The sequence below is a fragment of the Lynx canadensis genome, chromosome D3, assembly GCF_007474595.2.
Source record: "Lynx canadensis isolate LIC74 chromosome D3, mLynCan4.pri.v2, whole genome shotgun sequence".
NCBI lineage: Eukaryota > Metazoa > Chordata > Mammalia > Carnivora > Felidae > Lynx > Lynx canadensis.
Window position 1 is genome coordinate 83,035,435 of NC_044314.2, and position 21,134 is coordinate 83,056,568.

Genomic DNA, 21,134 nt, shown 5'->3' on the forward strand with positions numbered 1-21,134 from the left:
GCGGCGGCCAGACAAAGATGAGGATCGGGACCGCTTGAAAGTGGGGGAAAGTGCCGGCGCCTCCGCCACCGGGGAAAGCCGCTCCGCAGCGCGGAGGCCATTCGCCACCCAAGACACCTGGGGGAGCCGGGAGCCAGCACTGGGGCGCGCGGCCCGGGGCATGAGGCTGTGAAGGCCACCCCTCCCCACCCCACCCCCGGCAGCCCAGCGCCAGGCCAGCGATCATCCAAGGACTTGACCGGCTGAGTCTTGGTCCGGACCGGACTCGCCCGGCGGCGGCCGAGATAAGAGGCGGAGCGCAGCAGCGGGGCCCGGGGGCCCGAGGGCCGGGGGCCCAAAGGGAGGGCAGGGCGGCCCGAGCCGCCGGGGCGCTATGATGGTGCACTGTGCCGGCTGCGAACGGCCCATCCTCGACCGCTTTCTGCTGAACGTGCTGGACCGCGCGTGGCACATCAAATGCGTTCAGTGCTGCGAGTGCAAGACGAACCTCTCGGAGAAGTGCTTCTCGCGCGAGGGCAAGCTCTACTGCAAAAATGACTTCTTCAGGTAAGAGGCCGCGCCGCCCTGCTGTCTGCGCGCCCGCCCTGCGCGCGCTCCTCTGGGGCGCCGGGGCAGGGGGAGACCGCCAAAGCAGCCTCCTTGGGCTCCCAACCTTAGACGGGAAGCGGGCAGCCCACTGCTCTCCTCCTGCCCTTGGTCCGGGAAGGCGCCCGAGCCCGGGCGGAGTCAGAAGAACGCTGCTTCGCTGTCTCTAGTTCGCTCCTCCAGCCCGGCCTGGAGCCGCGGTGGGGCAGGGCGGAGAAGCCCTGAGAAACTTGCTCGCCACTCATCTCTGCCCCTTCCCCGCAGCTGCGACCCCAGGGTGGAAGTTCAGGCCCGGTTCTGAGAGAGGAAGAATTTTTGCCTAAGTTAGGGACTGCTGGAGGCTTCTCCCGGCCGGCAGAGTGCGGGAGCCCAGGGGCTGACCTCCCGCAGGCCAGGGCCCCAGAGCCCTCCTGGACAAGCCGAAACTTCCCAACTCCGAGGGGACTCAGTCAGGAAGATCTCCTCTGATGACGGAGGGAGGGAACCTTCTCCTCCTTGCCCCCACCCCACCCCCAACTCCTTAAACATTTTCTCCCGCGTTGAAATGTCCAAACGAAATGGAAGCTGAGAATCAGGACCTCCAGGGTCCAGTCTGCGATGTGTCACCTCCCTTTGCCGCCCACGGATCACTTTTCTGGGCCTCAGTTTCCCCAGCTGGGAAATGCCCGGGGAGGACCTGAAAGGCTGAGGGGTTTTCGGCAGCTCAGCCCTGCCTGCTTCCGCCAGGCGCCCAGAGCCGGCTTTGTGCGTGCGAATTCCCGGGCACCAAGGGAAGGGGGGGCGTGATTAACACCGCGGAGAAAGGCTTTCTCCGGCCCCAGCAGCCAGGCACCAGGGAATTTGAACGGGAGAGAATGTCAGCCTCGGCTTTACACGTGTCAGCTCCCTGGCTCCGGAGGCCTGAGGCCCCTAATGTGGTGGTGCTTGCAAAGTGCCTAATGATTTTTGATAAGGTGCATATGGCCAATTACGCTGCCGGATAAGGCCAAAAGTGACTTATGGCTTCTAATGCCCTCACTACATCAACGTCACCCAAATTCGCCCTGTTTAGAGACGTGGGTATGAGTCGATGGGGGGCCCCAAAGTCCTGGGTCCTCACTCTCCCCCTCGACCCACACCTCCCCCCTCCCAGTGCTGGCCTGCACCACCCATTTTGGGGGGAGGCTGGCCTTCTCCAAGCGCTCAAGGAAGAAAGAAAAGGATTTAGATCAGGAACGCGGGAAAGGGGGGGTTTGAGAGATCCTGTGTACTGGCCGTGCAGGTTGAGGATTGCCTTCTGGTTACATTCTCCCAGTTCCTGCCAGGGCCAGAGATTGGGGACAGGGAGGGGCGGGGGAGACCCGATCCCTGCTTTCCAGAGACCATCGCTCTGAGGCCCTGCTGTCCACAGGCTCCCAACTAGCTCCGGCGGGTCCCAGAGTGGTCCCGGACTGGAAGGCCTCCAGCGCCGGTGGCACTGGGAGTCAGCTAAAGGTCCCTTCCTCCTTGCTCGGGTCCAGCTCCGAAGAGCTCCCCACCCCGTTGATAGGACCTGCCATCCGGGCCCGGCTGGCCTTACCCGGGCCCCAGCAGGCTGGAAAAGCATCCAGGAGGCAAAGGAAGGGGTGGTCCAAACCTGGCTTGCCGGGCTTAAAATGCCTCCTAACTTGGAGATCCAAGTTTGCCTCAGGAGAGCAGCCAGGGCGGATCTGGCAGGGACGGGGCTGGCATCTCGGGGTGCTCTGGCCTGTGTTTGGCTCAAGGCTCCAAGCCGGGTGGTGTGTGGATAAACCTGAACAAGGCACGCGACAGTCGCAGCCCCAAGAACAGCCCGGGACATTTGTCTCATCTCTCTTGCGCTAGTCGGACAGCATAGGATTGGGGTCTCGTTTGACAGATGTGGACAGGGCGGGGGGGGGCTTCTGAGAAGCTAGGGCGCATGGGAAGAGGTCAGGGGCTCGAGGGAATGGGACGCCGGGCTGCTCCGAGGTGACAGGCCACGTTGCGTTCCGCAGGCGCTTTGGCACTAAGTGTGCGGGCTGTGGGCAAGGCATCTCGCCCAGCGACCTGGTGCGCAAGGCCCGCGGCAAAGTGTTCCATCTCAACTGCTTCACCTGCATGGTGTGCAACAAGCAGCTGTCCACGGGCGAGGAGCTCTACGTCATTGACGAGAACAAGTTCGTGTGCAAGGATGACTACCTGAGCTCCTCCAGCCTCAAGGAGGGCAGCCTCAACTCAGGTAGGAGCCCTCCTCCCCTGCCCAGCCGGGGGCCCTGAGACCCTGCGGCACCGCCAGCCCGGCCCTCTCTACTTTGCACCCCCCCCCCACCGCCCCCCCCCCCCCACCCCCCACCTCCCCGTGTGCGTTCTGTGCCAGGCTCGGCGCTCTCTCCCCGCTCCCACCAGCCATTTCTGGGGCAAATGGAAGGGGCGGGGAAGGCAGACAGCATCTGGAGTCTGTCCCCACCGGATACGGACTCCCGGCTCTTTCCCCGCTCTCCTTCCCCGGAGGGACCTTTTCCAAGCTGCCCTCCTCCCCCAGTTTGGAACCACACGACTCCCCCCACTTTCCGAATCTTTTCAGCTCCTGGTAACTTCAGGCCGCTCTGGGAGGACGGTCAGTGGGGTCTGGAGGAAGGAGAGAGGGGAGAAGGCGTCTGTGGCCTCCTCCCGGTCCCCTCTCCGCGAAGGCCGGGCCCCCCCAGAGGGCGTGCCTGCCCCTCACCCAGGCCATAGCCGAAAAGTGCTGGAGAGGGCTGGAGAAGGGTCTCTCCGAAGGCCGGGCCCCGCCTGGAGGGAGTGGGCGGGCGCTGGGCCCCTGGGGGAGGGGCTGTCGCAAGGCTTGGGGAGGAACCCGGCGCGGGTAGCGGCGCGCCGGGGTCGGCGGGAACCCGCTACCCGGTTGCAGAGACCTTGGGCCGCCGCTGACGCCGGGGTCCTCTTCCCGCTCTGTGCGCCCCGCAGTGTCATCCTGTACGGACCGCAGTTTGTCCCCGGACCTCCAGGACCCTCTCCAGGACGACCCCAAGGAGACGGACAACTCGACGTCGTCGGACAAGGAGACGGCCAACAACGAGAACGAGGAGCAGAACTCGGGCACGAAGCGGCGCGGCCCGCGCACCACCATCAAAGCCAAGCAGCTGGAGACGCTCAAGGCTGCCTTTGCCGCCACGCCCAAGCCCACGCGCCACATCCGCGAACAGTTGGCGCAGGAGACCGGCCTCAACATGCGCGTCATCCAGGTGCGGCTGGGCCCGGGTCGCCCTTTCCCAACCCAGAGGAGCCCCGGAGCCAGGAGGCCCACGGGAGCCTCCCGCCCAGCCTCCTCGGCCAAGAGTGCGCCGAGTTGGGGTCTGCCGAAGGGCAGACTCTGTGCCCGAGGGCAGGGCCGGCTGGTCAAACTCCTAACGGAAAGATTCTGCAAAGCCCCGCTGACCTCCTGACGGCGCGATCTGGGGCGGGTCACTTCACCCCTCGGAATCCCGCCCCCTCCCTGTTCAAGGAGTTTTAAGCCTCGCTGGGGTACCCCCTCCCTTCCTCTCCTATTTCGGAGCGGAGAAGAAGGCAAGGTTCTCCACGTGCCCTCTCCCTGCGCCGGTGCGCGGGCGGACAGACAAACGGCCAGAGCCCGGCTGGGGAGCCGAGGGGCCGGGACCAGGGCCGTGCAGGGCGGGAGGCCTTTATAAAGCCGTCAGGCCGAGGGCGGGCCGAGGACCAGGAAGCCCAGGTCTTTATGAGTCGCCCCACGGGTCCGCGAAATCCTTCACCCTTGGCTGGTTCCCCGAAGCCCCTCTCCACCTCTCCTGGCCTAATCCGCCCGCCCCCGCCCCTGGGCAGTCTTGGTGAAGAGGCTATAGAACCCAGAAGAAGCGGCCTGGGCAGGAAGGAGAGGGCACCCCGGATCGGAGCTCACAATCCCTGCTCTGTCCCAGGTGTGGTTCCAGAACCGACGGTCCAAAGAACGCAGGATGAAACAACTGAGCGCGCTGGGCGCCCGGAGACACGCCTTCTTCCGGAGTCCGCGGCGCATGCGTCCGCTGGGCGGCCGCTTGGACGAGTCTGAGATGTTGGGGTCCACTCCGTACACCTACTACGGAGGTAAGGGCCCCCCCCCCACCTCGGAACGCGCTGCCCTACACCCAGGCCCGTGCCGTTCTGGGGGTTGAGGACGCAGGTCCGGATCCCAGGCGCCGTTGGCCGCCAGGGACGCCCTCCCTCCCTTCTACTCACGCGGGACGTACATACACAATCACGAACACACCTTAACAGACGCACAGCAACGTAGGCGTGTGCACTCTCCTCCTCCTGGACCCCAAATCAGACACCCATACAGCGACACACACAGATGAACACCCACGCACCCACGCACCCACGCAGGACTCATGGGTACACTCCCTTGCACACACACTGGAGTTCAGAGACCTCGTGGACACAAATCTAGACACATGATCCCACACAACAACACACAGGTGGGTGCCACTCCCCAGTTACATTCAATGACAAATATACCCAAAGAAATGCACAGGCTCACACACTCCCAAGCGTCATGCCAAGGCGAGCGCTAGCAAATCCACCTGCCCCCTGCGCCAGCCGGACACTCAGCCTTCGTGCTGCCCTTGCCCCGTGGCCTGGTGTCCCTGGCCCCAGCGGGAACACAGGCACTGGAGGGCAGCGCAGGCGGTAGGGATGGAGGGGTCGGGATCCATCCATGACTGTGCTGTGCGCCCTGGGCGTCTGGAACTGTCAGCCAGGATGCCGGCCGGGCGCTCTGGGCAGGACTCCCTTGCACTCTCCAGCTCCAGGCACGCCAGTGGTCATTAGGGTTGAAGGTACAACAACTGGACCAACCCGGTTCCCCACTCCCGGTCTTTGGAGCTGCAGGGGGCCAGGAGCTGGACTTTGCAGAGAGAATTCTGTTGTTGCTGTTACCAGGTTCAAGGCCTGGGTGAACTCTCCTCCTGGTCACTCCTTTTCTTCCTTCCCTCCTCTTCTCCTTCCTCCCTAGCCTCCTCACCACCACCACCCCCCCTCCATTTCCTTGGCATTTGCCTGGCGACCCATTCCAACCCCCCACTGCCCTCCCAACTCCCTCACCAAGGTTTTCTGAGACCCCGAGTGTGCTAGGGAATCCACTCCGGGTCCTGCACTTCCCCAACCTTTGGGCTCAAGGAAAACACCTCCCGCTTCTGTTTGTTTCTGAGCCTCTGAATTTGGAGAGCCCCCAGGAGTGCCTATGCCTCAGACACATCTCTGCTGAGTTGCTCAGTGCCACAGGCCTGTGGGGGGCTGGTGTCCCAGATTGGGGAGAGGTGACTTTTCTTAGAAACGTGGGTTTGGAGGCAATGCCGAGGCCCGCGGGTGGGCGCCTGGCACGCGGGCCAACCCAGGAAGGAAGGCTTCCGCACATTGTGGGTCTAGGAGGTTAGATCTCACCTCTGGCCAGGGCCGCCAGAAATTGTGGGCATATAGGGCGGCTGTGTTCTGGGGAGAGACTCTGCGGTGGCAGGGCCCTGACTGGGGGGCTGCAGACGCCCAGGAGGGCTCGGATGGTGGACGTGTCCCGGGGTCTTCAGTCACCAACTCTCTCTACCTATCTGTGCGTCCTTCGGCTCACGATCTCCGCCCGGCGCGGGGAGATGGTGGGGCGGCGCCGTCCGGAATTTCTCCCCGCCTGGGTAATTAAGCGAGGTCTCCCCGAGGACTCGTGTGCCCCCACCGGTCCCGCTGCCTCCTCTCCCCGCGCGTCTGCTGGATGGGGCGGGGGCCTGGACACGCGGGCCCCTCTTTCTCCGGAATGGGGGGCAGGACCCCCGCCCCCCCCCCCAGCCCCAGGGAGGCAGCCCCGCCTAATCCGCGCTGGGAGATCCCGGCGGCGGCGGCGGCCGGCAGCGGGCGAGAAAGGGGCTGGGCGGCGGGGCCGGCGGCTCCCCGTGGGAGCGCGGACAAAGCCCCAGCTGCGGCTTTTGTGCCCTTTTCAGACGGCGTTTGTTCCAATTACCTCCGGCCCGGCCGCCATATGGGCGGAGGCGGCGCGCTGCGCGCGGGGGCCGCGGCCCTGGCTGGCTTGCCGGCTCGCCCCGAGCCGCGGCCGGCCCCCATCCCCGTCCCTCAGGGGCCCCAAGTTCGCCGCTTCCAACCTTTCTCTTCGCTTTCTGGGAGAATGGAACGAGCGGTCTTTAAAAAGTTAATTGGCCAACGCTTTAGCTGTTGCCGAAACCGTCGACAAGCCGCGCGCCTCCGGGCACCCCCCCCCATTTGGACTGATTTCGGGGTTTGGAGAGGGAAGGGAGCCGGCGGCAGGGGACGTCCCGAATTCGCCCCGGCGACGGAGACCCCCCAAGACGGAGTGCGGGGGGGGGGGGCGTGCAGAGGAAACCCCGGCTTGGGGGCGCGCTGGTTTTCCCGCCGCATAAAGCGGGTTATTGTCACCGGTGGCCGCTACAAGGTGCTCCTTCCGTGGGGTCCCACACCTCAAACCTTCACGGGTGGAGGAGGGGAGGAGGCTGCCTGGAAAGACCCAAGCGAAGGGGTTCTGGAAGGAGGTGAGAGAGGTGATGCGGAAACAATTTTCTTGAGAACCGGGGGGGCTTGTCACCGGGAGCCCCTGCGCCCCCTGGTTTTGTGGGGGAAATGCGATGTGTGCATTTTTCTGGAGAAAGCCCATAGCTATCACCAGATTCTCAGAAGCACTCAGTGTCCCCAAATGTTTCCGAAGCTGGGTGTCCTGGCAAACCGCCCCCCGCCCCCCCCCGGGGTGAGACTGAAGGCCCCAGCCTTCCCGCTGAAGTATCCACGAAGCGTTGGACGTGAGCAGGCGAATACCCTCCCTCCTTCAAGTTCCGGGCTTCTAGTGAGGCCGGCACAAATGGTGGGACCCCCACATTCACCCAGAAGGTCCAAGGGCTGTGTTTGAGGGGGCGAAGGACCGGCCAGGGCCGTGGGGTGCCGGGGGTTGTCAGAGTTCCGGTTGCCGGGTCCCCAGGCCAACTCCTCAGCCCTGCCCCGCTGCTCGGGCAGAGTCTCTCCCCAGAACCAGGTCCGGCTTCTTCCCCCCCCCACCCCCCAGGTCGCCGGCCCCTCTCAACCATTTGGTGCTCTGGTCTCTGGCCACCCCAGCATCCCCCACCCAGCTCTTCTCCCATCTCTCGGACTCATCTGCCGGGTCTGTGGGCGCCTCTGTCTCTCCTGGCCTCCCCCCCACCGCCGGCTCTCGATGGGTTTTTCACGGTGTATCTCTAACCAACGGTCCGGTCCATCTCATCCCTTTCTCTGTGCTCATCCTACACGATCGCCCTGGTCTCTGTCTCTGCCTTGGGCTTGGTGCCTCTGGGTCTCTTTTCCGACCTGAGTCTGGGGACTCCCTCCTGGGTCCCCTCTTCGCCCCCCCCCCCCCGTCACACTGTTCACTGCTCATCTCCCAGTGACCCTGTCTCTGGCTATTTCCGTGTCTCTGGCTCTCGGTGTATCTCCCCACTTCAAAGGCACCGTCTCGGATGGTTCACTGACTCTATGTCCACTGTCTGTCTCTGTCTGTCGGGGAAACTCTGACTTTGAAGTCACGATATTTTTCTGTCTGTGCTTCTGGCTCTGGTCCTTGTGTCTCTCAGCCTGGGTCTCTGGGCCTTCGGGCAGCTCTCATGGTCTCTCTCGGGGACGCTTGTCCCAGGTGTGGGGGGGGGGGCGGGGGAGGGGTGTCTGTGTCCTTGTCCGCCGGCCGCCCTCTCCCTTGGTCTCCGCGGGCCTCCCCGCGGGGCTCGCCAACCTGAGTCGGTGTGCGCCCCCCCCCCACCCCCGTCCGTCCGTCCGTCCGTCCGCGTTCCTCCCGGCCCGGCCGCCTCTGACCTGTCCCTGTCTCCTCCCCGCCCCCTCCCGCAGACTACCAAGGCGACTACTACGCGCCCGGAGGCAACTACGACTTCTTCGCGCACGGCCCGCCGTCGCAGGCGCAGTCCCCGGCCGACTCGAGCTTCCTGGCGGCGTCGGGGCCCGGCTCGACGCCGCTGGGCGCGCTGGAGCCGCCGCTCGCCGGCCCGCACGCCGCCGACAACCCCAGGTTCACCGACATGATCTCGCACCCGGACACGCCGAGCCCCGAGCCGGGCCTGCCCGGCGCGCTGCACCCCCTGCCCGGCGAGGTGTTCAGCGGCGGGCCCAGCCCGCCCTTCCCCATGAGCGGCGCCAGCGGCTACAGCGGACCCCTGTCGCATCCCAACCCCGAGCTCAACGAGGCCGCCGTGTGGTAAGGCCGCGGGGCCGGGCCGCCCCCGGACGCAGCCGCCCGAACCGCCACGCCGCCCTCAGGGGTTCCCTCTCGCGTCCGCGCGCAGCGGCAGCTGCTCCTCGGCGGGGCGCGCGGGGGCGCCCCGGTGTCCACCCCGCGGGGCCGTCCCGGCGGCGCGAGCGGTGCTCGGGACCAAAGTCAGTACTGCGGAGGGTCGAGAGATTTCGAGCAACGCCCTAGACTTCCCCCGACCCCCGCCACCACCTCCTCTTCGGACCGAGAGAGGGTTGAGGCCCAGCGGCGAGGCTGACGTTCCCCCCTCTCCGCCATCCGAGTGGCATTTGGTAACCTTATTTCTCACTCTGCTTCCCCCGTCTTTAAAACAAGAGGCTCAGAAAAAGAGAGAGATGGAAGGGAGGGCGAGGGAAGGGAGCAAAATGAGGAAGAGAGAAGATGGAGAGCGAGCGAGAGAGAGGAGCGCGCTCGAGGGGTGGGGGGGTGTCGCCGGGAGGACGAAGGATCCGCCTGCGCGTGGGCGCCCCCTGGTGGCCAAACTGAGGCTCAAGGTCAGCTTTCTAGGAAGGGGGCGGTCCGGACCTCGAGGCCCCGGGCCGGGCACACCCCCCCATCTCCCACCCACCCCCCGCTCCACCCCCCACCCCCCCGCCACTGTCTCTCCACTCTTCCTTCCTTGGACATTTATTGTGAGCCCGGGGGTCCAGGCCAGACTGGAACATTCGCCCACCCTGTTCTCCACCCCCCTGGCAAGGGCAAGGCGCCAAGATCTCCGGGCTCCGGCCCACAGACCACCCTCCCTGCCCGGGGCCTGGAGGCTGGGTCGTCAGGATGTACAGTATTATACTTTTTTGGAAGTCGAACGCTTCTAGTTTCCTTATTTTGTATAAAGAAGAAACAAATAAAGTATGTTTTTGTGTTTACTGTTTATTTATTGTACTCTAGTTATCCGGGGTTGGACATTTTTATATTTTTAAGAGGAGGGTGGGGCAGAGTGAGGGAGGGGAGGCAGAAAGAGGTTTACCTAAAAAAAAAAAAAACACACAAAAACACGAAAAATCAACTTTTTTTAAAAAGAAAGATTAATAAAAAAAAATGCTTTTTTTTCCCTCAGTGCTGTGTGTGTGGTTTTCTTTTGTGTGTGTGCCTGCCTTCAGCCGCTGAGAGTGAAGGGAGCCATTCTTTTCTCTGGTCCACGTGTCCCACATAACACGGACTCGATGGGTGCACAGCCCTCTCTGCATCTGGGGGGGGGGGTTGCTTTTAAGAACCAGGAGGTAATGACAATGGCTGCTATCTTTTTTTTTTTTTTCCCCCACAGCTACTATGTGCCGGGCACAGTATAGCCCAGATGCTTTAATACTCTGCTGCTGTATGTAATATCCCGCCTCTCACACCGGGCGCACAGTAGGCCTTCAAAGCCGTTGACGAACGCATGACTGTGTCATTTGTTCGTCCTCAGTGTGGGTCAGAAGAATTCCAGCCTGGCTCCTAATGAGGCCCCCTCGGGCAAAAACTATGGGCGGGCTGGTAAGCTAGTTATCTTCTGAGGCCCTGTTAGGACAGAAGTGCCCCAGGGAGAGTGAGCAGCGGAGGGCCTTTCTGATGCGAGGCGTGCCCACGCCAGCAGGTAAATCCGCAGCAGCATGATGGAAAGTGCTAGAGATTCCGGAGGCCTGAGGCCACTACCTGAAGACAAGTCCCTCCTTCCTGTTGCCTCAGTTTCCTGACTTCCAAAAGCGGGGATTGGAGGGAGGGCTTGCTACCTTCCCTTCCGGCTCAGACACTGTAGGGTTAGAGAGGCAGGTGGGGGAGATACCAGTAAATGGAAGAGTGTCCTGCACGGGGTCCCTTTTCACCCAAGCCGGGGGGAGGGGGTTGCCCACTTCAGGGGCAGAGGGGCCAGGAGGGGACAAGGGAGACCAAGGAACGGGCACACAGTAAGAGCCCTTTTATGTGGACTGCGGGGCAGTAACTCAAGGTGGCTTGGCTTTTTCTTTCCTTCCCCTGACATGCGTTTGTCTTTATCAGACCAATCCTCCGTGCTCGTTGAGGAAAATTTAGAAACTTCAGCTAAACAAACAAAGGGAGGAGAACGGAATCACCCGGAATCTCAAGCGCCTTGGTGATGTATCTGGCGCATTTCCTTCCAGACTTGCGTTTTTGTCTTCATTTTGAAACTAGAGATCATTCTCCCCACACTATATGGTTACCTGCTCTGTTTCACTCAGCAAGATCCCCAGGTTAATAAACTGATCACAGAGCGATGTCATCCTCTGGAGTGACTGGCGAAAACTTCCTGGCGATGGGCGAACCACCCTTTTACGGTTTTAAGTGTTTTATTTATTTTTGAGAGAGTGCAAGTGGGGGAGGGGCAGAGAGAGGCGGTGGGAGGCGGGGGGGGGGCGATGAGGACAGAGGATCTGAAGCGGGCTCAGCGCTGACAGCAGTGAGCCTGATGTGGGGCTTGAACTCGTGAACCGCGAGATCGTGACCTGAGCCCAGATGTGATGCTCAACCAGCTGAGCCACCCAGGTGCCCCGGGTTTTGTTTTCTCTTTAACCTATTCTGTTGTTGGACATTTGGGTCTGTTTCCAACTGTTTGCCGCTGTAAACCAGGCTGGAATAGACATCCTCGTCGCTAAATCTTTCGACTTGTATCAGGGGAGGTATTATTTGCCGTCTTAGGATGCTCAGAGAGGTCAAGGGACTTGCAGAAGGTCACATGGCTGGGGAGTGGCAGAGTAGGGATTCAGGCCCATGTATGTATCAGGTTGTGTTTCTACGCCACAAGGGTGCCCTGATCGTAATGGGTCTCGGAGCCCCAGAGACAATTTGCAAGATTCTGGGCCCCATCTCTGCCAGGCCCCCAAGTGTTTTCTGGGCACATGTGAATTTTGCAAGCTTAGGCTCGCTCAGAACTTTTCACCAGAGAGAAACCTGGGCAAGTGAAGTTCAGAGGCACAGACTCACCGTCACTCCCCTGCAGACAGGCTTGTGACAGGGTCACGGAGGCAGGGGAGGAGGAGGGGAAGGGATTTACAAGAGAGAGGAGGACTCCCCCCACCCCAGCTGTGCCAGGTCACGTGACCTACCGCTCAGCCGCCCCCCCCCCAACTCCACCCCACCCCCGCCAGCTGCCGACAGGTAGAAAGACTGAGCAGAGCTATCAGCTCCTTCCTGGGGACAGCAGAGTGGACCTACAGGGTGAGAATTCTCGGTAGCACCATCCCTCCCAGCCCCCCATCCAGCTACACACACACACACACACACACACACGCGCGCACACGCACACGCACCAAACACGTATGTCCTCACACAAATGCACATTCACACATACAAAAACATGTGCACAAACAGAACACCCACACAGACACAGACATGGGCACAGGCACACGGACGCACTCCTGCCGATGCACACACAGGCACGTGCGTGATGATCGTCGGGCACACACGGGTGCATGCCAGCACGGGCACATTAATGTGCACACCCCACGTGCTTGTGTCCAGTGTGATTTGCACAGATACGCAAGCGCAATCACACACACGCATGCCCACACATCCATGCTTTGAACCCACACGCCCAGCCCCTGTGGACGCCCGCAAACCCAAACCTCATATCCTTGTGAACGTGTGCGCACGCACATGGATTCAGAGCATATACCCGCCCTTCGCACGCCCACAGTTTCAGCCCGAGAGAACCGGGAGTGGAAGGAGCCCACTCGTGCACCAGGGAATGCTTGAATGGCCCTGGGGTGGTCTGTCAAGATCTCTGAGGGTGGTTCCAGAAGCCAGAATCCAGGAGGGAGGGACATCTGTGGGGTCGTGATCAGTACTTGGGGCTGACTCCCAGGGCACTCCCTCTGAGCGTGCCTGAGTGAGGAAGGATGGGAGCAGAGGTCTCCTGGGGCCAGGATGAGGGCAGAACAGAGCAAGGGTCCTGGGGTCCCGGAGGTTATCTGGTTGGTCACCGTATCACCCTTCTGAGGCTTTTTTCGGTCCCGCTGCAAAATGGGCTCACAATGGCATTTCATGCACATCGGAGAGATGTCATTCATCCAACCTGTGGCCAAGGTTCAGGAAATCTAGGTCCTGGGTTCAATCCCCACCCCCATCTCCCCCCACCTCCACGCACACCAGCTTCCTCGAAAGGGGACAAGCAGAGGGCTGGGGGGTGTTGTCGTCGACATCTGCTCAAGCCCACGCCCACTGCTGTGAGCTCATCTCAACGGCCCAAGTGCCTACTTGGACCCAGGGACTCTGAGAGGAGAGATCCCACCCCCACCCACCTCATCTCAGTGCCCCTGCAGGGGACCCACGGTGCAGTGGCTAAGTTAGGTGTGCTAAGTTAGGGAGACTGCTCCTGAAGAAGGCCGTCCAGGGAAAGGGGAGGGCTGGGCGTGATTGCTGGTCCCTAGAGACCCACAACCGTTTTCTCAAAGTGTGATCAGGGGACGGTGCTTGCTAGGAGTACATATCCCCCCGGGGCCTCCTGGCCCCTGGCTGGCATTGCTCCCAGGCCCGGCACCCCAGATGCTCCACCCACTCAAGCTCCCAAGCTGATTCCCCTGTCCCCCAAACATTCAGGACCACTGCCCGATGAAGTCTTGTCCATCTGGGGTCCACGTAGACCCTCAGATGCCCTTCAGCGTGAGTGTTGTTATCCCCACTTTGCAGACGAGAAGACTGAGCCCCGAGAGGTGAAGTGAGCTGGCCCGGGGTCACACAGCCAGGGAGTGGCAGACCCAGGCTTTGAAAGCAGGACTCCTGCTTCCAGAGCCCGTGTTGCCCCTGGACCCAGGACAGAGCCTGGCCCAGGTAACGCCTCGTTCTCTGTGGAATAACTACAGGAATGAATGAATGAATGAATGAATGCAGTGCAGCTGTCACCAAAAGAGATTTCTTTAAGAGAGACTCTAACGGGTGCTAACTCTCATGGGTAGCAACCTCACCGGATTTCGTTCAGGGGTCAAACAAAGCTAGCCCGAGGGCAAAGGGCATAAGGAAAATCGCCAAGGTCAAAAGACACAAGGACTTCCGGCTTCTCCAGGCTCGCCTTTGTTTCTTTCACTCTCCCTCCCCACGGCCATCTCTTTCCACCTCCATTAATGAAACTGTTCCTCTCCTCTTCTATCTCTTCATCACCTGTATTTATTATCATTTAAAAATAAAAGATTTCCGAGAGGGGCAGGCCCTCCCCCCCCCCCCCCCCGCCCAAGCGGTGCCCTCCAGCTCTGGGAGAAAGGGGCCGGCTCCTCTCCCTCGCTGCCCCCAGGCTGCGATTGCGGCAACCCTGGGCAGTGAAACCACATGTATTCCGGGCGGCCCCCCCTCCTGCCTGCTCTCCCCAGCCCCAGCCCTGTCCCCCTGCCCGGAAATGAACCCCCCACAGAGCACGAAAGCTGACCCACTGTGCTTAGGACTAATATTTAAAATGCAGAATGGCTGTGGAGGGCTCCGGTTCCCAAGCCTTGTCGTGCAGTAAAAAGATATAAACAGAATAAATTACCTCTCCAGCTCGGATTATGAGAATACCCATCTCCTGACCGGAATTTTAAGTCCTGTCTCCCTCGTAGTGCCGCACACGGCTGATTTATGGAAACCTGAGCACTTCTCTGCATATTTCTTCTGTTGAGCCAAGTGACTGAGTTTACCCTTCCTATGCCATTAGTGTTATTAACACCTGGGCAACCGATCATTGCAAATGGGCCATTTCTGTGATGAACGGAAATCTCTCCCGCCACTTCTCTGGGGCCTTGCCGTCTCTGGCCTCCTCTTTCTGCATTTTGTGCCCGGGCTCAGGACCACCGCCCCCCCCCCCCGCCCCCCGCTTCCCCCTAGCACCTGCCGATGGGCTCCTGAGGGCTCTGGAAGGAAATCCTCACCCCAGCAGGTGCCCGTGGCTCTCTGGCAGGCACGCAAAAAAAAAAAAAAAAAAAAGGTCAGCAGGGACCCCAACTTCACGGTCAACCTGAGTGAAGACGAGGCAGCCGGCCGAGCCAGGGAGACTGCAGCACTGTGAGGCGACATCCCGACCCACGCTGCGTGCCCGTCCCCGTCCTCGGGCTGCGAGCAACTTGAAATCAGGGACTGTGTGACTTCACATCGGCCACTCAACCTCTCTGAGGCTTGCCAGCTGTAAAAAGGGTATGACAATACCAACTTCGAGTGTCATTGTCAGGGTTAAGTAAGGCCACATCTATCAGAGTCTAAGCGCGGTGCCTGGCATAGAGCGGGCCACGGAGTGATAGACCATGAATGAAATGATAATAGTTTAGTAAGATAACAATGGCCACTTACTGCTTGATGTCGTTATTATTACCATTACCCTGTTTTCTTCTTTGAAGAAGGTGCTTAAAGCATTTAAAAAAAATTTTTTTTAGTGTTTAGTTTTGAGAGGGAGAAAAGAGAGAGAGAGAGAGAGGCGGAGAAAGAGGGAGACACAGAGTTGGAAGCAGGATCCAGGCTCTGAGCCGTCAGCAGAGCCTGACGCGGGGCTCGAACCCGAGAACCGCAAGACCACGACCTGAGCCGAAGTCGGACACTTAACCGACTGAGCCACCCAGGGGCCCCAAGCATTTTTTTAAGACAAAGACTAACTTCACAGCCTATCTGGATAGATATGCAATGTATTACTTTCCAGAACGTACTAATAGATGGAACACTTGCTAGATGGAAAAGTATAGGGCCTGTAAAGACAAGAACGTGCCCGCATGCGGTAGGAGGCCAAGACAGGGGGGACAGAGGATCCGAAGCGGGTTCCATGCTGACACCAGAGAACCCGATGCGGGGCTCGAACTCACGAACGGTGAGATCATGACCTGAGCCGAAGTCAGACGCTCAACCAACTGAGCCACCCAGGCGCCCAACAGTTGCACCGTCAACAACGAAAGGATATTGTGGTATGTCCATTCAGTGGGCTATTATTACTCAGCCATGAAAAGGGATGAAGCATACTGATACCCGCTAAGACATAGGAGAACCTCGAAAACACGACGCTAAGCGAAAGAAGCCAGACACGTGCGAGGAAATCACACGTTGTCTGGTCTTACGTCTCCGTGAAATATACAGAACAGACACACCCAGAGGGGCAGGGGCCTCTGGAGGAAGCAGGAAGTCACTCTCTTTCCCCTGCTTCTCCCGCTCTCCTGACCGTCTCAGGGCCAGTCCCCGCTGGGTGTTTGCGGGTCTTCAACGCCCCCTCTCGCGCTTGCGTCTCAAACACACTGCAGGCAGGCTCGGAGACCCGGCGCACCGGAAGCCCGCCCCCACGCACAGGCATCGCTTTGCTTTTCCTTGCGTTCATCGCTACGTTCATTGCCTAATTCTGGGAAGTGATACCGTGTCTCCATTTAGAGCGGTGCTAACGTTTTCTTTCTAGAAGGCATTTAAGATTTCAAGAAACGTATGAATTGGGTACCAGTAAAGATGACGCACAACCCTAGGTGGCAGCGGGGGGTTCTGGGACGATATTGCAGGTACATGCCCACGGTAGGAGGGCTGGGCCCCACCCGGCCGGCTCGGGGTCACCAGAGACTTCTCTGCGGTGAACACGCAGCGCCGTGGGATTCTCATGCGTGCGGCTTGCTCGGCCGTGGCTGTGCTGTGTGGCTGAACTGGGTTACTCACCCCCTCTGGGCCTCAGCCTCCTCATCTGAAAAATGGGGCTGGGAGGTGGACCAAAGACCTTGAAGCCAAGTTGTACAGGCACCTGCCTGACTTCCCACACTTCCTCTTCATTCATTCACTTAGCAAGTATCTGTTGAATTGCCTCGTATGCGCTGGGCGATCTTCTGGGCTCTGGGTTACGGATGCGAATAGAATAGGTTCGATCCCAGCCCTCAGAGAGCTGATATTTCCCTGGGAGAGACAATAGCTCCCCCCCTCCTCCGGGTACAAAATGTAAGGGGCGGGGCGGGGGAGAGGCGCCCCAAACACTGTAATCGCGATCAATCGCATTCTCATACAATATTTTGAAAAATCGAAATTAGTGCGCAAGAACCCATAATGAGCCAAATGGCAACCTTTCCGATAAAGGCCGGATCTGACAGGCCTGGGATTCGGCGAGGAGAGGCACGCAGGTCCAAGTGAGGCCCTGTCTTTATTTAAAATGTCACTATTTTACTTTTCACGAATTTCTTCCACGTTAATTTTAATTGAAACAATGTTTCATTGCTATGTAATTTCTTTTGATTTCTGAGTTGGGGGTACCCCTTACTTTTTGCTCCCGAGCGGAGGGCCACGCTGGCCTCAGCCTAGACCTGGCCCTGAGAGGCAGGCTGCGAGCCCTCAGAGGGAGGGCCCCTCTAATTGCCGAGTCAGCTGAGATGTGGGGGAAAAGTGTGACAGGCAAAGGGAGCAGCACTGACGATGGCCCTGAGGCCGGGTCAAGCTTGGTGAATCCTAGGAAAAGAAAGAGGCTGGTGTGGCTGCAATTTGGGGAGAGGTGAGGAGGGGCGGGGGAAAGGCAGGAGCTAAGGCTGTCTGAAAGGTCAGCAGAGATCAAATGATACAGGGTTCTATAGGCCAAGGCGAAGGGGGGGCCCTTTATGCAAAATACGGTGGGGGCATGGGAGGGTGTAAGCAGGGTGGGGAGAGGGGGCAAAGATCTGCCTTAGCCTCGTTCTAGACTCCAGATCAGGGGGTGAAGGCAGCCCCAACACCGGGCAGGGAGACCAGTGGGGTCTGGCCCACTTTCTGCCCACCTTACCAGCTCAGAAGAAAGGGCTGCCTCACGTGACTTCAGATAAACAAGCCTCAGTTTCCCTCAGCTGCAATGTGGGACGAATTGTAGTACCCACTTCCTAGACTTGAAGGGTCGAGGAAATTAAATAAGCCACGCCCCTGCGAAGCACACAGTACCTTTTCCCTTAAAAGGAAGGGAAAAAAAGCCCTTCCCCACCCACTTCTCTCTCTGCTGGTTCTCCCCTAAATGGAGAAACTTTGGTATTTGTTCCTCCAACATTTATTTTATACTTTAGGGGTTTTTTGTTGTTGTTGTTGTTGTTTTTTTTGGTTTTTTTTTTTTTTGTTTGTTTGTTTTTTTTTTTTTTGGAAGAGGAAGGCTTGGTGAAGGTAATCAGTTTTCGGACTTAAGATAAAAAATCGCAGCAAAGGGTCGGCTTGACTCTTTATAATTAATGGGGCGGCTTGTAATAGGATTCTCCTGCCTATGGCGCTCCCAGGAAACACCTTTTTACATAAGATATTGCCCACGCCGGAGTGGCAGCGAGGTGATTTATGGGGTTCCTTGCTCCAGAAAACCTCTCCTGGGGTTGCCCGGCCGGTGGAATTTATCAGGGAGTTTGGAAGCAATGAGAGAAACCGGCCCATGACATTTTTGGTGGAGTTTAAAAAGCACAAACAGTGGAGAAGGGAGAGGCCGATGGGACGGGGAGCCGAGAGGGAGGGTCCACCAGCAGAGCAGGAGGGCAGTGGCTGGACGGAGGGCGGGGAGGGCTCAGGCGGAGCCTGCCCTCGGCCTGATGCCACCCAGGGGGCCCTGCTCTGGGGATGGCACCACGGAAGCGCCCCGCCTGGGGCTCGCAAAGGGGTCTCCTTTTACTTCCCTCCATCGGTCATCGGCTGCGGGCTACCCCGGGGCGGGGGGGCGTGGCCTCTCGCGCGTCTCTGGACACAGCGGTTCCCCTTGACCTTTCTCCGGAGAAGGGTGGGTGCAGTTGGGGGCTATTAGCAGCCGACACCCCCAGCAGCTGCGGAATGGTGCACCTGCCTGATAAAGGGGACTTGAGTCAGGGGGTCCCTGGACAGGAGACGGAACTCAAAGCTGGGGACGGGGCTGGGGGATGCAGGGGAGGGGGGGGTGGTCTCATCGTCCACTGTCCCAGGGCTCTCCCTCAGGCACAGAGTAAAAACCAAAGTCCTAACCACCGCCCAGAAGACCCTCCATGATCCGATGCCCTGTTCCCCCCCCCCCCACAGACACTCTCGCCCCTCTGTCCGCCTTCTAGCATCTTCCGCCATTCTCTCCCTCGCCCGCTCCCATGCAGCCGTACTGGCCTCCTCACAGGTTCCCACCTCAGGACCTTTGCACATGCTCTCCCCTCTGCTCTTCCCCCCACGTGCCCCACATGACTCGTTCCTCCATTTCCTTCAGGCCTCAGCTCCGGTTTTCCCTTTTCTGAGAGGCCTTCTTGGACCATCCTACCTCAACCTACCGACAGAGTAAGAGACCCGAGAGACCCCTTTCACAACCGAATGCGACGTGAACACTTTGGCCCCTGATTCCAACAAACCCACGCCAACAAGACAGCTTTGAGACCATCTTGGAAAAGCTGAATACAGACTGAGCAGCGGATCGCATTAAGCAGTAACTTGTTAATGGCGATGGACCTGGTAAGGGTATCATGCTTGCGTTAAAACGTTTTTTTCCTTATCTATTAGGGGCCATGCTGATATACTTTATAAGTCAAACCATATGATGCCTGGGATTGCTTTGGCAGACTCCAGCGGAACAAACTAGCCCCCCACCTCTTGCGAGGCATTCTCTCTCCTTTTCTCCCGCCTCATCTTTCCTCACACCATCCATCACCGTCTGACGTGTCATACATTTTCCTAATTTCTTTTTTGTAATGTTTATTTTTCCTTTTGAGAGAGAGAGAAACGGAGTGCAGGCAGGGGAGGGGCAGCAGGCGAGAGAGAGCCGGCCCCAGGCTCTGGGCCGTCTGCCCAGAGCCCGATGCGGGGCTCGAACCCTAGAACCGTGAGATCACGACCTGAGCCGAAGTTAGACGCTTACTCACCTGAGCCACACAGGCGCCCCTGACACGTCATATTTTTATTTGGGGATTTGTTATTGTCTGTCCGTCTCCATTAGAATGTAAGCGCGACGAGGCCAGGGCTTTTGCTGCATTCCCATCACCTGTAAAAACGCCCAACACAGAGTAGGTGCTTAATAAATATTTGCTAAGCGAATTATTGAGTGACTAAATGAATGGCGAGTGAACGGATGGATCCATTGGCTTTTCTTCCCACATGCTCCCTCTGTTCGGATCTCCCCTCTCAGTCATCTTCCCAGACGGTCACCAAGCCTGGTGGGCCCCTCGCCACGCCAAGTCAATCACTAGGTCGTGTCGGTCCCACTCGACACATTCCATATTTCCCCAAACTCATCACCTCTTCTCCAAGCAAACCACACGGCCAGACCGCACGGTCAAAGCCGCCGGGGCCCGGCCCAGCGTCACCCGGCCAAGCACAGGTGAGTCTGGGGTTGGGCATCTGAGCATCTAACCCCAGCACAGACTTCAGCCCAGTCGGGGCACCTCCCACGCCCTCATCCACCGTCACCCAATCACCCGTCCCTTCGTTCCTCGTCATGGTGAAAACTGCAAATTGCCCTTTGGTCCCACTTCTCCTCTTTGGAAGTCGAACCCTGAGCTTCAGCCTGGAGAGTGCCTCCCTAGCTACAGACTACATTTCCCATGTTCCTTTGCAGCCAGGTGACCCATGTGATTAAGTCTTGGGCGGACGGGCCACCAGCAGGCGCAAAGGGTGTCACATCCAGGTGAAGCCCTTAAAAAGGAAACGTCTTGCCCTCTGATTTCTCTTTTCCCCACGGCAGCCTCGGTTATTACGGACCAATGTTGAGCATGTGGACAAGGACAATATTTTCAGCGGTGGTGAAACGACAGGACAGAAGGAACTTGGGTCCCTCTATAACCTCGTGGAACAGAGCCGCCTCCCTTCTCTGAACTAACACCGTAGCGTGGGGTCTCTTCGTTCTACCAACTTAACCTGTACCCGTACACGTTTAGTCTGTGTGCCAAAGACTTCTTGTCATCCCTCAATATCCATTTATTCTTCATTGTCTATAGCAGAACCTTTGGTCTTAGCTGGGCATATGGCTATCTGGAATAAAGACTACATTTCCCAGCCTCCCTTGCAGCTAGCTGTGCCATGGGACTAAGTTCTGACCGATGGGCTATGAGTAGAAAACAGTGTGCCTTAATTACAGGGAGCGTCCCTAAAGAGAAGAAATGTGCTTCTCCTCATCCTCTCTGCCTTCCTACTGCCTGGAATGAGGATGTAATGGCCGGCCCCCCAGCATCCATCTGGGACTGTGAGGTGACCACGGGAACGGAATCCATTCACAGCTGAACCAAAAGCAAAGGGTCTCTGACACCACTGAGACACTACACCAGCCCTTTTAAGTGAAAGAGAAATAAACTTCTATTTTGGTTAAGCCGCTTATTTCTGTGTTTTCTGAATTGCGACGCGGAACCTAATCCTAACCGATACACTCGCGTGCGTTTATTCATTCTGAAATGAACCAGCAACAACGAAAGAATGGAACTGAGTGTGTGATTCCGGGTTG

The 21,134-nt window shown here is 59.0% G+C and overlaps 1 protein-coding gene across 1 annotated transcript; it reads left to right on the forward strand.

Annotated features, from left to right (window-relative positions):
* The first annotated feature begins 373 nt into the window (after window positions 1-373).
* On the forward strand, window positions 374-8,807 carry LHX5 (LIM homeobox 5). Its single transcript, XM_030292571.1, has 5 exons — window positions 374-546; window positions 2,580-2,803; window positions 3,529-3,806; window positions 4,497-4,662; window positions 8,440-8,807. The coding sequence occupies exons 1-5, from the start codon at window positions 374-376 to the stop codon at window positions 8,805-8,807; spliced, it is 1,209 nt and encodes a 402-aa protein (XP_030148431.1).
* Window positions 8,808-21,134: the final 12,327 nt, after the last annotated feature.

Excerpts from the sequence above, each read along its gene's own strand:
- LHX5 (XM_030292571.1), top strand. The coding sequence starts at position 374 with ATGATGGTGCACTGTGCCGGCTGCGAACGGCCCATCCTCGACCGCTTT. Across the intron at positions 547-2,579 it reads TGCAAAAATGACTTCTTCAG|GCGCTTTGGCACTAAGTGTG; the intron begins GTAAGAGGCCGC and ends TGCGTTCCGCAG. Across the intron at positions 2,804-3,528 it reads GGAGGGCAGCCTCAACTCAG|TGTCATCCTGTACGGACCGC; the intron begins GTAGGAGCCCTC and ends TGCGCCCCGCAG.